The sequence below is a fragment of the Pongo pygmaeus genome, chromosome 1, assembly GCF_028885625.2.
Source record: "Pongo pygmaeus isolate AG05252 chromosome 1, NHGRI_mPonPyg2-v2.0_pri, whole genome shotgun sequence".
Lineage (NCBI taxonomy): Eukaryota > Metazoa > Chordata > Mammalia > Primates > Hominidae > Pongo > Pongo pygmaeus.
The window spans coordinates 36,270,800-36,288,261 of NC_072373.2; the positions used below are offsets into that span (position 1 = coordinate 36,270,800).

Genomic DNA, 17,462 nt, shown 5'->3' on the forward strand with positions numbered 1-17,462 from the left:
GAAATGTTAGCCCCAATTTCTCTCATAAAAGCACATTCCTAAAAGATAAATCCTTCCAAAGAAAACACATCTTTTTGAAACTTCAGAGGTAAACTCTGAAACAACTGCTTTAGGAAGGGTCACCCTTACAGCTCAGTTTGCCTGAGGCTGTCCTGTGTCATGTTTGTGGTCTTGGTATAATTATTAATAGCACTGTCTATAATTCTCAGAAGTGTCCCAGTTTGGACAATAAACTACATGCTCACCCTAGCTTTAGGTTGTGTCTCCTTTAGCATTAATACAGCCATCTGTTCACCTTGAACAGCCATCAGTATTTTAGAATACCATCCCAAGAAAACTCATTCCTAATAATCATGCTTCTCCCCTTCTGGCCTAGACTATAGCAAAGAACAGAAAGATCTCTGCAGAGCTTGCATCCATGATTGCCTTATACTAAAATAGGCTCCTAAGATACCATTCTTTCACCATGGTTGACTCCCACCTAGTAACAGAAGCTTATTATAGATATCAGAATATAACTACTCCCATATCACAGAATCTTTGATTCTTGTATCAAAAAAATAGAGAAAAGAAACATTCTGCATTTCCGACTACTGTACTCCTCATTGAATACTCCCATATATATATATATATATATATATATATATATATATATATATATATATACTTTTTTTTTTTTTTGAGATGGAGTCTCACTCTGTTGCCCAGGCTGGAGTGCAGTGGCATGATCTTGGCTCACTGCAACCTCCACCCCCATGGTTCAGGCAATTCTCATGCCTCAGCCTCCCGAGTAGCTGGGATTACAGGCACTAGCCACCTTGTCTGGCTAATTTTTGTATTTTTAGTAGAGACAGGGTTTCACAATATTGGACAGGCTGGTCTCAAATTCCTGACCTCAAGTGATCTGCCTGCCTTGGCCTCCCAAAAGTGCTAGGATTACAAGCGTGAGCCACCATGCCCAGCCTCTCCTACAAATATTTCTAACTCTCCTGCTTGTTCTCACAGAATCAGTATGGAATCGGGTGGAAAATGTGCACTCCCCTTTCTCAGGAGTAGGGAAACTAAGGCAACAGCCAGCTTAGGTTATACAGAAAAGTCACCTTCCAAGGAAACTAGTTCTATTAGAATCACATTGGGATCCCAAGCAGGGACTAGATTTTCCAAACCTTCGCAAGGATCTCTGATTAAAATAGGTCACAAAGAACAGATATTTTACCACCACCGCCCCCGACACACACAAAAAAAAACATAATAGATTATAAAGTAAAATTACTGTCAACAATGTTTTTCTATGACCCTGGCAGAATCAGGGTGGAGTCAAAGGTATTGAGAACTCAGTGAAGACCCCTGGGCATGTGGCCCCCATGCATTACACAGAACACTAAGTTTAAATAAATAGATGCTAAGTCAATGGAAAGTACAATGAGAAAGAATAAAAGCTAACCACTTCTCAATATGGTAGTACCAAAAGAAAAAAAAAACAAGTGCATCAGCCCACATAATAAATAAGAACATGTTGCTCTTACCAAATCACGATGGAAATTTATTGCAAGAGATTTACGTTGATTTACGTTAGTGTGGCTGCTGCTGTACGACACGAGTACATACCCTCACAAAAACAACACTACAATGAGATGATGGCTACCTCATCCTAATAAAGCATCCTCCTCCACCATAAACTCTTACTCACGAAAGAGATAAGAAATATTATTTAGTCTATTATTTTACCTTTAATAAACCAAACCTAAACCACCTAAAACAAATCTAATTATCTATTTTGATTTTTAAAATCCCTCCTACCCCTGCCCCCAAATCTTTTTTCTTTCCGTAACCTTCCCTGAAAAAAAACTAGTTACAGAAATGCAAAGGCTGAAATGTATAAATTCAAGTGTACCTTAATAGAAGAATAAAACAAGAGATAAAGCATTCTTGAATGAAAGTGATTAAAACTTGATTTAGACTCATTTTATTTAAAAACGTATCAAAAACACTAAAACTGCCTTAGGGTTTATTCTTTGTGGCTAAATGACTAAATCTCTAAAGCCAGTCTTGAAATTGATTCTCTAAAAGTCAGATGTGCTAAAGAAATGAGTAAGGCTTTTTTTTTTTTTTTGAGACAAAGTCTTGCTTGTTGTCCAGGCTGGAGTGGAGTGGCACAGTTTCAGCTCACTGCAAACTCCACCTCCCAGGTTCAAACGATTCTTGTGCCTCAGCCTCCCTAGTAGCTAGGATTACAGACACCCACCACCACACCCAGCTAATTTTTCTGTTTTAGTAGAGACAGGGTTTCACCATGTTGGCTAGGCTGGTCTCAAACTCCTGACCTCAGGTGATTCACCCACCTCAGCCTCCCAAAGTGTGGGGATTACAGGCATGAGCTACCATGCCTGGCCGAGTAAGGCCTTCTTACACTAGACAATACAAATTCTGAACTACTCATTATACCATATTTCATCAATTCTAAGATCCCATTAATTGGAGGATGAATCATTATTTTATATACCACTATGAAAAAAAAAGCTGCCAATTCAATATGAGATATCACTGACCCAATATCATGCACCCAACATCAGTGATAGTAAAATGTGAAGAAAAAAAGTATCTTAGAATCAGTGAAATACCCTCAAATTCCTATATACATCTGTCTTTTTGCAATGCAGATATGATTTATAGTCTTCTGTAATCAAAACCTTTGAAATGCAAAAAAATTAAAATCTCTTACCTTCTGTACTACACTCAGGAAAGGTATCAATGAGGGAATCTGAGTGAGCTTCAGCAGGACCAATTAATTCAGAACTATCATTAATTATTCCACCCTAAAGAGATAAGAGCAATTGTGTTTCATTAGCATTAAGAGCATAAACAATACTAAATAAAAAATAGTTATCCCAATTAAGTATGTGTAAAGATGTACTGAAACAACTATACTAATCTATTAAACTAGATGACAAGTGTTTTCAAAAAAATCAATAGGTATATCAATATTGGTTCATCGACTGTAACAAATGTACTACACCAACCCAAGATATTTAATGGCAGAAACTGGGGGCTGGGGGGGAAGAAGAGATATATGAGAAAACTCTGTACTTTCTGTACAATTTTTCTATAAACCTAAACTGCTCTAGAAATAGACTATTATTTTAAAATTCAATAGGAATATTATCTTTATAATAATATGTGGTTTTTTATAAAAGTATATTATTTTAATTCTACACAAGTACTCACTAAGCAAATACAGAAGAAGAAAAAAAAAACATGAACTGAAGAATATTGTTCAGTATCCTTGGGGACTGGTCATTTTAATTAGTGATAAATGATGGCCCATCAGGAATTCATTGAATTTTATCAAATTATACCCTACAACATATCACACAGCACCTCAGGTGATCTGAGAAGCCATTTAAAGTTTGAGAACCACTTGTATACAATATAGGTAAAACTAAAAAAATTAAGGTACTTTTAGTAGAGGTATTTTTTAAAGATATAAAAAATAAATATAAAATTGATTTCTCTACGTGGCCATCATTTTAATTCCCTATTTAGGTTTGCAAATTCACACCTCAGAAGGTTATCTTACTCTACATGCAGCTAGAGAATATGATATCACCAGACAAGTAGTGGTGGTATGATGCTGTGCTATGGCTTTATGAATGCTCCAATCACAATATAAGAGCTTATGATCCTTAAATAATTAAAACAATAGCTCTTCTGCTCCCTAATACCTTCCCCTCTACCTTCTACCAACAGTTCTATGCCTCCAAACACTACTAACAGAATAATAAAGCTCAAAAGAATTACAAGCCCCCATTTCCTCTCTACTGCAGCACAAAAAAAACTCAATGACTATCTTTACCTAATCAGAAGTCCCTTCTCTGTCAGCTTATTTTTAAGGAACAGAAATTTCAAATGGTCCCTCTCAAATTACCAAATTTTACTTCCCTGAGTGTTATGTGAACTAAAACCTTAAAAATGATTATTCTCTTTAGGAGCAACAATTTGTATTACTTTATTCTACTCTTTATTACAATATTCAGATTACAGCTTATATCTGAACTTTTCTCCAAAAAGAATATCTATTCTAGACTAAGCCATCTTTTAAACAACATCCAAACCAAATCGAGATTTTCAAGTATTCTAGAGAATGTTAAAGGATAAAGTTAATTTTAAAAGAAAATATCTTTCAACTATTAACTACCTCTTCTACCACTAGGTGTGCGATTTAAGTTACCTACCTATAAAATGTCTTCTAACTAAGACATTATTTTATTTTACATATTTCATGCAAAATAAAAAATACACACAAAGTATTTAGAACAATGTAGGCACTCAATAAATGTTTATTATTAGTTGACATAAGATCTTCTTGTAAGATAAAATTTAAAATGCAAAATGTTTTAGCTCATAATCCTAAATATTTTATTTACCTAGTTTAACAAACACATAAAAAATAAATAGTAAAGAACAAATATTTAATGAAACACAACAAAAACTGTTATACAGGAACTAGAGGGATACAGCAGTAAAATCATGCCACAATCCTAATTTTAAATTTCTAATTCAAAAATAACCTTTTGGGTGTTCCTGAGTATGCAGTAAAAAAAATTCATAGAAATTTTGGGGTATATAGTATCTCAAAGTTTTTTTGTTAATGAAGAGTCTAGCAGGAAAGGACTTCTGGTATAGTTAAGTGAGGAGATCCAGCAAATGCTTTCCCCAAAAGGCAATTATAAATCTGGAGAAATCTGTCAAAACCACCATTGAGGGCTCTGGAAATTGACTAAAAGCATAAAGTAAATGAAAGAGTGGTTACCGAGAAACCACGGAACCACAGGTAAGAACTATGGACGTCAGTGATGTTCTTGCCTCAGTTCCTCCTAACCCCCATCCCAGTAATTATATAAAGGCATAAGTAATTATATAAGTAATTATATAAGTGGTCACAGTAATTATATAAGGACAAGGCAAGTCTTGAAAACCAGCAGGTTCACTTTTGAGGAGGCTAATGGGATTTGGATTGAAGCACAGAAAAAAAAAAATCCACCCCAAATATTGTCAATAATAGTAGCAATCTCAGGGCCAAATATATGGCAAGGAAAAGTGATGGCTCAGCACACCTGAAGCTGCAGTCGGGAAAAGACCAGACAGCAGGGAGATCCAGAAAATAACACAGCCATAGGGAGTCTTCATAAAGCTCACTACCCATCTATGTAGAGACCAGACAGGGGTCAAGCTATCCACGAATACCTGGCAAACCATGAGACAGTGCACAGGCACAGAGGAAATTCAAGACTTCAGAGGAAAGTAAAAGCCAGGGCAAATTTTAAAACAGCTGAGACTTTGAAAACACATTAAAAAATCATCAGCATTAAAAGGAAAGCATATAATGGCACAGGTGTTTAAGCACAAGCAATGACCGAGCACTGGCTGACCACAAAGCTATGCTGACACAGGTCTAACCCCTACATAGCCTGGCTTAAAAATAAAATTAGAATTAAATATTGGGCAGAGATATCAGCAGTCACACACTTCACAGGAAATGGACTCCACAGATTTACTACGGACTAAACACACTAACAAAAAGTATTAGTTACTAAACACACTAACATACAATGGCAAGAATCCTCAGGGAGAAAAAAACATCAGAACTTAGAGTTCTATAGTATATTATCCAAAATATAGATTTTCCAACAAAAAAAAATTACAGGACATACAAAGACACAGGAAAGTATGTGACCCAAACATGTGAGGTAACCAGTCAATCGAAACTATCTGTGAGGGGACAAAGATGTTGGACTTAGCAAAAACTTCAAAGCAGCTATTAAAAATATGTTCATATTATCAAGGGAAAACATGATTAAAGAATTAAAAGGACTATGACTCATGAAATAGCAAATATAAATAAATCAAAATTATAAAAAAAGATCAAATGAAGCATTTTTCATAACAGCCATAAGCAAAAACAATCTGAATGTCTATCAACTAATGAATGGATAAGCAAAATGTGGTATATTCATATCCATTCAATGAAATATTATTTAGCCATAATAAGGAATGAACTACTGATACATGCTACAACCTGGATGAACCTTAAAAACATAAATATATATACACACATACACACCTTCTAAATCTCTAATAAAAAAAAAACTTCCCACCTAAATTCCACTCCTAGGTATACCTAAGAGAAACAAAAATACACGTCTGCACAAGAACTTGTATGTCAATATTCATAACAGCACCATTCATAATAGCCAAAAGGGGAACAACCCAAATATGCACCAACACACACGTAGATAAACAAAACATGGTATATCCATAGCGACACAAAGGAATATTACACAATCACAAAAAGGGATGAAGTACTGATGCACGCTACAACATGAATGAACCATTAAAGCATAATACTACATGGAAAAAAACACAGTTTCATTCAAAACAGCATCATAAGATTAAAATGCTTACAAATAAATTTAAGGCAAGAAGCTCCAGACCCTGAAAATTACAAAACATTGCTTAAAGAAATTACAGAATATCGGGCCGGGTGCAGTTGCTCATGCCTGTAATCCCAGCACTTTGGGAGGCCGAGGCAGGTGGATCACGAGGTCAGGAGATTGAGACCATCCTGGCTAACATGGTGAAACCCCGTCTCTACCAAAAATACAAAAAAATTAGCCAGGTGTGGTGGCGGGCGCCTGTAGTCCCAGCTAATCAGGAGGCTGAAACAGGAGAATGGCATGAACCTGGGAGGCGGAGCTTGCAGTGAGCCGAGATGGCACCACTGCACTCCAGCCTGAGCAACAGAGCGAGACTCTGTCTCAAAAAGAAATTACACAATATCCAAATAAATACAGAGTCATTTCATTTCATGGATTGCAAGATAATATTGTTAAAATGACAATTTTCCCTAAACTGAACTACAGATTCAATACAATTCCAATCAGAATTCTGAGGAGCAAGTCAAAATAGCTCAGTTGGGAGAGCATCAAACTGGAGGATTTTAGCAGGTGTTTCCAATACCTTTGGCCAGGTGTGGTGACTCACACCTGTATTCTCAGCACTTTGGGAGGCTGAGGCAAGAGAATTACTTAAGGCTAGGAGTTCAAGACCAGCCTGGGCAACACAGTGAGAACCTGTCTCTACAAAAAATTTAAAAATAAGCTGGGTGTGGTGGTGCATGTCCCAGTTACTTGGGAGGCTGAGGTGTGAGGATCCCTTAAGCCCAAGAGTTTGAGGTTAAAGTGAGCTATTATTGTGCCATTGCATCCCAGCCTAGGTGAAAAAAGTGAGACCCCAATTCTTAAAAAAAAAAAAGTAAAATAATAAAATAATTTTAAAATTCTATGAGAATTTTTTGTTCACATGGATAAGCTGCCACTAAAAATTTTTATGGAAGTTCAAAGAACTCAAAATTGCCATAACAATTTTGAAAAAGTAAAGTGGGCAAACTTACACTAGCTGACTTCAATACTTAAAAAGCTACAGTAATCAAGACAGTATGGTTCTAGGATAAGAACAGGCATATAGATTAATAGAACTTATCAACAGTCCAGAAATAAGCCATCATATTTACAGTCAATTTATTTTCAGCAAGAGTCCCAAGGTGATTCGATGAGGATAGTCTTTTCAACAAATGATGCTCAGAATATTAGATATACACACACCAGAAGATGAATTTAGACTGTTCCTTCACACCGTATATAAAATGAACTAAAAATGAATCATAGACCTGTAACATTAAAACTTCTAAAAGTAAACACAGACGAAAATCTTCATGATCTTGGGATACTCGAAAAGTTCCTGGGTATGACAGGCATAACTCAAAAAAGGAAAAAGTATATATAAATTATACATCATATCAAAGCTAAAAGCTTTTGCGCTTCAAATGACACCATTAAGAAAACTAAAAGGCTACAGACTGGGGAGAAAATATTTACAAATCACTTATCTGATAAGACTGTTTATACAGAATATATTCAGAACTCTTACAACTCAATGACAACCCAATCAAAAAAATGGGTAGATTTTAATGGACATTTCACCAAAGATATGTGAAAAAAGCAGAGGAAAACATGCTCAACATCATTAGCCATTAGGAAACTGAAATTAATACTATGGTGAAATGCCACTGCACACCTGCTAGAATGGCTACAGTTAAAAAATCAGACAATACCAAGTGTTGATGAGGTTGTGGAACAACTGGTAAGTTCAAACATTATTGGCTGTTTTCCTTTTGGAAAATAGTTTGGCAGTTTCTTAAAAACATGAACTTACCATAAGACCCAGCAATTCCTCTCCTCAGGAATCACCCAAGAAAAATGAAAACATATATCCACACAAAGATTTGTATGCAAATATTCACAGCAGCATTAGTCATAACAGCCAAAACGTAGAAACATCCAAACATGTCCATCAATTTATCAATGAATGAAGAAAATGTGGTATTATCTATACAATGAAATACATTTCAGCAACATAAAAGAACAAAATGCTGATACATAACATGAATGAAGCTCAAAAGCATTATGCTAAGTGAAAGAAACCTATATACATATGTTGTGAAGAAAACGCCACATATATTGTGTAATTCCATGTATTTGAAATGATGGGGAAAGACAAATCTATAGACAGAACAAGGTGGTTGTCCCAGGCTGGGGATGGAAAAGGGGATCACCATAGCAAGCAGACACAGAGGTGCAGTAATGGAAATGATCTAAAATTGGATGTTGGCCAGGCACAGTAGCTCACACCTGTAATCCCAGCACTTTGGGAGGCTGAGGCAGGCGGATCACTTGAGGTCAGGAGTTCAAAACCAGCCTGGCCAACATTGTGAAACCCTGTCTCTACTAAAAATACAAAAATTTGCCAGGTGTGGTGGCACACACCTGTAGTCCCAACTACTCGGGAGACCGAGGCAGAAGAATAGCTTGAACCCAGGAGGCAAGAGGTTGCAGTTAGCCGAGATCATGCCACTGCACTCTAGCCTGGGCAACAGAGTGAGATTCTGTCTCAAAAAAAAAAAAAAAGAATAAAATAAAATAAAATTGGATGTTGGTGATAGGTGCAAAACTCTATAAATTTACTGAAGATCAGTGAATTGTACAATTATAATTAGTAACTGTACTAATACTAATAAATAAACAACCAACCAGTGAAGAGTATGGGATGGAAAGGTATAGATAAAACAAGTTTGGCAATATACTGATAATTTCTGAAACCAGGCCATGGGTCATAGAAGTTCATTATACTATTCATTCTACTCTTATGTATGTGGTTTTTTAAAGTCAATGTAAGCAAGTGGCTATATGGTCATTTGCATGTGGCATCATCAATGTCTCTAAAGAGAAAAATAATCTATGATACTATAGCACACCCTGTGAATTAGCTACCCCAAAACCTTCTCCGCAGCCTTCATCCATGATTAGAACTAGAAAGCTAAGAGTCACCTTCCCAGACTCCTTCAAATTAAGGATGGGCATGTGACCCAGTTCTGGCCAATGAGATGTAAGAAGGACTATCTCTAGATCATGTTTCTGGGAAAGCTTTTAAAAACTGCCATGTTTCTTTTGGCCTTTTACCTTTCACACCTAAACCCAGAAACCTATGTCATTGATGACATTACTGAGCTCTATACCGGTCCTGGACTACCTTCCTCATTCATACTTCTTGTCATATGAAAAATAAATACCTTTTTTTTGTTCAAGCTAATGGAATGAGTTTTTTTTTTCTTGCTTGATTATCTCTATTTAAAATGACTGAATACCACTGTTCTGATATTCCCAAATCAGTATCCTGTTCCTGCCTAGCACACTGTTAAAGATAGTTCTAAGATACTTTCCAAGATTAGTTTGACTTCTCTTAAACTGTTCAATCTTTCACAAACTCTGAAAATGACAGTCTCATTTCCCAGTGACTTCCAGCAACAATTACAATCAGGAATTCCCATATCCAGAAGAAATACAATGAACAGGTAACTTTTACTTAAATTGTTTAAAGTCTTTAATAGGACTTCCATAATCCCTAATTTTTTTTAGCCATATGGCACGTGGTAATTTGCAAGACACAATTTCTATAAAGCAATATTCTTGTTTAATAATAAAGTCTTTTTCCATAAAAAACAGACTCCCTGACACATAGAAACAATTATAACAAAGAACAGCAAAGAGCTAAATACTCTTATCAATTTGACTTGGCCTTTATCCTAAAGATCTGCATAGGGCCATATGCAGAAACCACATTTATTATCTTAGCCTAATTTGCAGAATGGTGAAAAATTAAGCAACACGGTCAATCATCAGGAATGTTATTGTTACTACAAACTCTTCTATTACTATCATTATCTCTATTACTGTAAATTTGCAATATCTTTCAAAAGAACTTTCTTCAGTGGATAAAACAGATCATAAAAAATAAATTCCTGGGTGACGAAGCACTGGCAGAAAAAAATAAATAAATAAATAATCTGTGTAGATCCACTAAAATCAGAAAAATTAAATATCCCACTTTCATACATATCACTGGTTATATAGTCTAAGAAATTTAACTTATACAAGTGAGTAGATTTTAAAGAAGTAAAAACAATTAGGGCACAATCATTTAGATTTTTTTTTTTTTAGAAGGCTAACTCAGTGCAACAGGGAAAATGTGATAATTAAATACAACGATATCAACTGACAACATATACCGATTCAGTTCAAAATAAATTAGAAAATTATTATTAAAAATAGTAAAAAAAAAAAAAAACTTGAAAACATTACCTGTCTAGGAACTTAAAACACTAATATCCAATGATCTCCAGTAATATAATTCACACTGGCCTGCTCTCTAAAACTGTGCAGTTTTATAATTTTGTTATATCTTTATACAAGTCAATATAATAACAAATTTAATATAGAGTTACAGTGGCTTATATTCCAAGAGTAATCTGCCACTGAAAGACACTTCAAAAAGTGAAGGTAAGTACTGGAGTTTCATGATGCTTCATTTTTTTTAATGTATTTCAATTATGACAGAGAGAGTTAAATAATCTCCAAGCTCTTTGCATCAATTTTTTAAGATCCATGAATCAAAAATACTCAGGAGTCTGAGGCAATAGGAGGCTTGAGCCCAGGAACTCAAGGCTATAGTACGCCATGATCACACCTGTCAATGGCCACTGAACAGCAGTCTAACCAACAGAGCAGAACCAGTTCCTTTAAAAAAAAAAAAAGCATAAATTTCTATACTAAAAATAGGAAATATGCCATAAACATTATTATAGAGCTATTAATTTCTACTTTTATAGTGAATAACGAAATTCAGAAGTGGTATTTTTTATTTTACTTTACTACGAATTACAAAACAAAAGTATTTAATAAGATATAAAATATTCCAGAAAGACTACCAAACCTTGAAAAAGTCTTCAAGCTGTTTACTATTGTAAAGAGCAGGAATATTGGCAGAGAACTGTAGCAGGTCTTCAGCACATTGTCTTCTCTCTTCGATAACAGTTTCATCAAATCGCCCTACAATTAAATAAGAATCAACACTTAAGGGAAGAATGATCAAACACTGGTTTATGATAGTTTATGTCCACAGATCAGAAAGCAGCAGGAGGCCTATCACTTAGTTGCTTTGCTTACTATGCAAACTTCTGAAGTCAAATCTAATCTCTACAATAAGAATCAGCAGTACTCTCAGTAGAAAGGAAAATGTTTCTGATAAAACAAGAGACAAAGGTGTCAACTGATAAATAAATGGTACATTCATAATTTAGAGCCTGTCAATTTAAGAAAGTTAACATTTAAGAAGCTGGTGATTCGAAACTAAAGTTGAAAAGAGAATTTTAAAGAAGTGAAATGGTTTTCTATAGTAATCTAATACTGTAATTACTCCTATAATTTTCCCTTTTCTACTCTTTTTGATTTATAAAGAGGCTGAAGAGAGGAAATTATGAGAACATCTGTATTATCAGTGGGGTCAAAAACCTCAGCTTGAAGCAAAAAGCTTTTATGCTAAATTCCATGTGTGATGCTGTCAGCGTACATAACAGCATGCTTGTGAGAAAAAAGAACACACATACGGCACCAGTGAGTTCTGCTTTACACGGTGATCAAAAGGTGCTTTCCATAGAATTTTTAAATGATATGTACAATTTGAATGCTGATAAGACATTTTCAAATATGATCATTTTGTAGTACTCTTAGATTAGATTACCAGTTGACATTTATCATATGCCATGTACCATACTGATTGCAATAAAAAAATACACAATCAGAAAAGTAGCATCATCACATAAACATTTTAAGTGCCTTTGCAGAGTATTAACAGAAAACTGAGGCACAAAGAGATCCTAGTTATATAGGCAAGGCAAGTGCCTATACGACTGGCAAGTGAAACTGAACCACTAAAATACCCTCTGCCTAGTGTGTCTCATGCTTATGGTGAAGTGTCTATTTCACGATAACTAAAAGGACCTGAGTTCAAATACTACCTCTATCATTCACTAGCTATAAAATCTTAGGCAGATTATTTCCTCATTTTTAAAATGTAGGAAATGAATAATGTACTTAAGGTTCCCAGTTCCATGCCAGGCACACAGTAAGCACTTAATAGAATATCATGGTTCTTTGAATCTTCAAGTTCTATTATACTGACTAAAATACAGAGCATGCTAGCAAGCTTTTATTGACTGTGTGAGTGAATAACAAAAACTTTTAAAAGCCATGTAAAAATAAATAAATGTCTTACAGTGAAACGTTATCACAGATAATCTTTTTTTTTTTTTTTTTTTTGAGACAGGGTCTTACTCTGTCACCCAGAGTGATCACAACCTCACTGCAGCCTCAACCTCCCAGGCTCAAGCAATCCTCCTACTTCAGCCTCCCAAGGAGCTGGGACTACAGGCACATGCCACCACAGCCAGCTAATTATTTTGTAGAGAGAGGGTCTCACTACGCTGCCCAAGCTAATGTCGAATTCCTGGATGCAAGTGATCCTCCCATATAGGCCTCCCAAAGTGCTGGGATTGTACTGCAGGCATGAGCCACTGTACCCAGCCTATAACAGGAAATCTTAACAGTGGATCCACACACAACCTCTTAGGCAATGGTTCATGGATGGGCTCCAGAGACAATAATACCACAGAATTCCATGCATATATATATACACAGGTACATTTTTCTAAGGATAGGGTCTATAACTTTTATCAGTATCTTGATAGAGCCTAGGACCAAATAAAGGTCAGCAGGCAAGTAGCAGTCAATTAGAGGATTCCTAACATTCTGTATACTGCTTTACTTACTATGGAATAGGCTGTCCGCTGCTATCCAAATATTTGTTCTTGCTTTCTTCCTCAATTTTTATTCAAAGGGGTACGTGACAGCCCAGGAAAAAAAAAATTGTAATTGCCAGCTTGCTTTGCAGTTAGGCATAGACATAAACCAAATTCTGGCAAATAGCATATAAACAAATTATACTGTAGCTTCCCAGAAATCTTTTTAAAAGACAAATGACAAACAACCTCTCTCCCTTTCCTCTTTGTCCCTTCCCCCTTTCAAGAAGAACCAAGAAGTGGAAGGTTAAAAATGACACAAACAGGGTACAGTGGTGCAAACCTATAATCCCAGCTTCTCAGGAGGCTGAGGCCAGAAGGATCACTTGAGCCTAGGAGCTCAACTCAGCCTGGGCAACATAGCGAGACTACATCTCATTAAAAAATGACAGAGCAACAAGACAGGAGCTTGGATTCCAGATCACTGTGCAGCTGCCATGCTTGAGGCTATCTCCAAATCTTTTGCCATGAGGAAGAAATGGACTATCTTGAGTTTTCTCACAAATAACCAAACCCAACATAATCCATTATGCCACATTTGTTTTTGTTAGTTCTCAGTTCAAGTGCTCTCAGTTCAAGTGCAACAATTAAACTCAACCCTCCCAATAACAATACCAAATCTAAAATGACACTACTCGCTTACCTATCACTAATATTATCTAGAAACAAATCTGCAAGAACCCTAATAGGTAAAACCAATTCTCTGGCTTGAAAACAATCTAAATGACTTAATCTTAGGAAAAAATCTACTGGCCAACTAGATTAAATGCTCATTATTCCTTATTTTGCCTAAATAAGAAAGTATGAATCAGTGCTTATGATTATAGTCCAATATAGTTATCTCTTAAAGAAAAAAGTAAATTCAAGTGCCTATAAATTAATATTAGTAATTGTGTAAACATCTAAAAGCTTAGAACAATAACCTAGAAAATGCAAACATTATTTTATGCTTTGACCCACTATAGTACCTGAGAATATCTTTAAATGCATTAACTACTTGTTGAGAAATCTTAATGGAAGTCTTCTTAATATTTAATAGTACTCTAAAAAGATCTTATTTCTATCTGAAACAAATAGAAAAAAAATTGGAGGCTTTAATCTTCCCCATTAAGCTAAAGTAAAACACTTAAGCAATGGAATAAATGTCAAAAGCATATCTTCTTGTACTTCTATTGATTTATTGTTTCTATTCCACTAAACTTTGATAAGCAGATATGAATTGAGACATTTTTTTCAGAGTAGTGCACAACCAAAAATAAAGGGTTATGCATTAAACAAGCTTCAATTACTTTGAATCCTATTATCAGAACAAATACAATAAAGGAACATGCTCATTTCTTTGTTCCTAAAATACTTCAGAATAACAACAGAAGAATGGTATTAAGTGGGCAAAGGACATGAACAGACAGACACTTCTCAAAAGAAGATACAGTCAACAAACATGAAAATATGCTCAACATCACTGACCATTAGAAAACTGCAAATCAAAACCATAATGAGACACCACCTCACGCCAGTCAGAATGGCTATTATTAAAAAGTCAAAAAATAACAGATGCTGGCGAGGTTGCACAGAATAGGGAATGCTCATAAACTGTTGGTGGGAGTGTAAATTAGTTCAGTCCCTGTGGAAGGCATGTTTGAGATTTCTCAAAGAACTAAAATAAAATTACCATTTGACCCAGCCATCCCATTACTGGGTATATACCCAAAGGAAAACGAATCATTCTACCAAAAAGACACCTGCACTCTCATGTTTATCGTAGCGCTATTCACAATAGTAAAGACGTGGAATCAACCTAGGTGCCCATCAACAGTGAACTGGATAAAGAAAATGTGGTACATATACACCATGGAATACTACAAAGCCATAAAAACGAATGAAATAATGTCCTCTGCAGCAACATGGATGCAGGTGGAGGCCATTAACTTAAGTGAATTAACACAGGAACAGAAAACCAAATACCACATGTTCTCACTTATAAGTGGGAGCTAAATACTGGGTACACATGGACACAGAGATGGGCACAACAGATATTGAGAACTCCAAAAGTGGGGATGGAAAGAAAGAGATAACTGTTAAGAAACTATCTATTGGGTACTATATTCATTATTTGGGTGGTAAGTTCATTTGAAGCCCAGATCTCAACACCACACAATATACCCAGGTAACAAACCTGCACATGTACCTGCTGAATCTAAAATAAACTAATGTTTTCCCATTTCCTGATAATAATAAAATTTTTAAGAGACCATTAACACATGAATAGACAAACAACTGACTGGGAGAAAACATTTGCAAAACATCAAACTACTGGTGTCTAAGATATACAAAGAACTCCAGCCCCACAAAATAGGCAAAAGATGTAAACAGATACTTCAAAAAAAAAAGATATATGAGTGGCTAATAAGCATGTGAAAAAATCTTTAGCCTATTAGTCATCAGGAACTGAAAGTTAAAACCACAATAAGATACCATTACACATGCCCCAGAATGGCTAAAATTAAAAAGGCTGATAATGCCCAATGTTGGTAAGAGTGTGAAGCAGCCAGAAATTTCATACATCGTTGATGGGAATATCAAATGATACAAGCACTTTTGAAAAGTCTCTTAGTTCCTTATAAAATAAAACATACACCTATCTTATGATCCAGAAATTATATTCCTAGGTATTTACCCAAGAGAAACATATGTCCATATAAAGATGTTTATTGTAGATTTACTTAAAATTGCCCCAAACTGGAAACATTCGAGGTGCCCATTGGCAGGACAGTGGATAAACAGAGTGTGGTACATTTAAACTAAACAGCAATAACAAGGAATGAACCTCTGATGAACACAATAGTATGGATGAATCCCAAAAACATGCTGCAGGAGGGAAGCCAGACATGAAAAGTTTGTATAGCGTGATTCCATTTAAAATCCAGGATGTACAAAACTAATATATAGTAGAAAAAGTTCCTTCTGGGTAGCTTGAGGGCAGGGATTGACAGGGAAGGGGCAATAAGCAAACTTTTAGGTGTTGGTAATGCCCTATATCTTGATAGGGGTTTGGGTTATACAGGTATATGTTTGTCACACATACAATGGGATACTTAAGATTTGTGCATTTAACTGTGTGTAAACTTATCTAAACAAAATGCAAACAAATACTGAACTCTTATTAATGACAATATGTTAAAATATGTATGGGTGAAAGACACTGGTATCTGCACTTTATGCTGAAATGCATAAAAACAAGACAGATTATGGAAGGATGTATGATAAGGAAAATATAGCAGAATGTCACTGTCCACATCTTTCAACTTGTCTATATGCTTGAAAATTTTCACAATAAAATGTTGCGTAAAGTCTACTACAAAGAAAAAAATAGTACTCGTAGCATAAATGAAAAAACACAGATGAATTTTAATGAAATAACTTCTAGAACTAATATATTTAATAAAGACAACCTAACTTGAAAATTTTCAAAAAAGTAGCAGCAAGATTCCACAGTCATCCTAATGGCAGACAATAACCTTGCAACCATTCTCTACTTGTGTATCCTTCAACATAATCAAAATTTCACTTGAAAGGCTGTAACAACATGAGAAATCATAATCAGGTGCTTCTCCTACTACAGCTTTGAATTTCCATTCGTAGTACCAATGTTTATTTTCCTGTGAACAGAGTAGAAAAATTATAGACATAGAAACATAGAAAACGCAAAACAAATTTTTCCCGAGGTTTACAGTGCAGTATTATATACCTCATCTTATTGAATTTTGATTTACTGCTCTTCACAGATACTGCATTTTTTTACAAATTTAAGATTTGTGGCAACATTTTTCCAACAGCATGTGCTTACTTTATGTCTCTGTGTCACATTTTGGTAAATGTCACAATCAAACTTTTTCATTATTATTATATCTGTTGTAGTGATCTATGATCAGTAATCTTTGGTACTGGCATTTGCAATACAATAACATTGTTCTGAGGCACCACAAACCACAAGAATATAAAACGCAAACTTAGTTGATAGATGTTGTGTGTGTTCTGACTGCTCCACCAACCAGGTGTACCCAATCTCCCTTTCCTCAGGCCTCTGTGTTCTCTGAGACACAACAATATTGAAAGTACGCCAATTAACCTCTACAATGGCCTCTAAGTGTTC

The 17,462-nt window shown here is 35.3% G+C and overlaps 1 protein-coding gene across 6 annotated transcripts in view; it reads right to left on the minus strand.

Moving 5' to 3' along the window:
- The window catches only part of RPS6KC1 (ribosomal protein S6 kinase C1), a 220,801-nt gene that overhangs the window by 155,283 nt on the left and 48,056 nt on the right, over positions 1-17,462 (minus strand). For all 6 annotated transcript variants that reach the window (XM_054479254.2, XM_054479238.2, XM_063672232.1 and 3 more), the window contains 2 exons: positions 11,386-11,501; positions 2,723-2,816 (listed from right to left, as the gene is read on the minus strand). In XM_054479254.2, the coding sequence (XP_054335229.1) occupies positions 2,723-2,816; positions 11,386-11,501 (210 nt within the window). The remainder of the gene's footprint in view (positions 1-2,722; positions 2,817-11,385; positions 11,502-17,462) is intronic.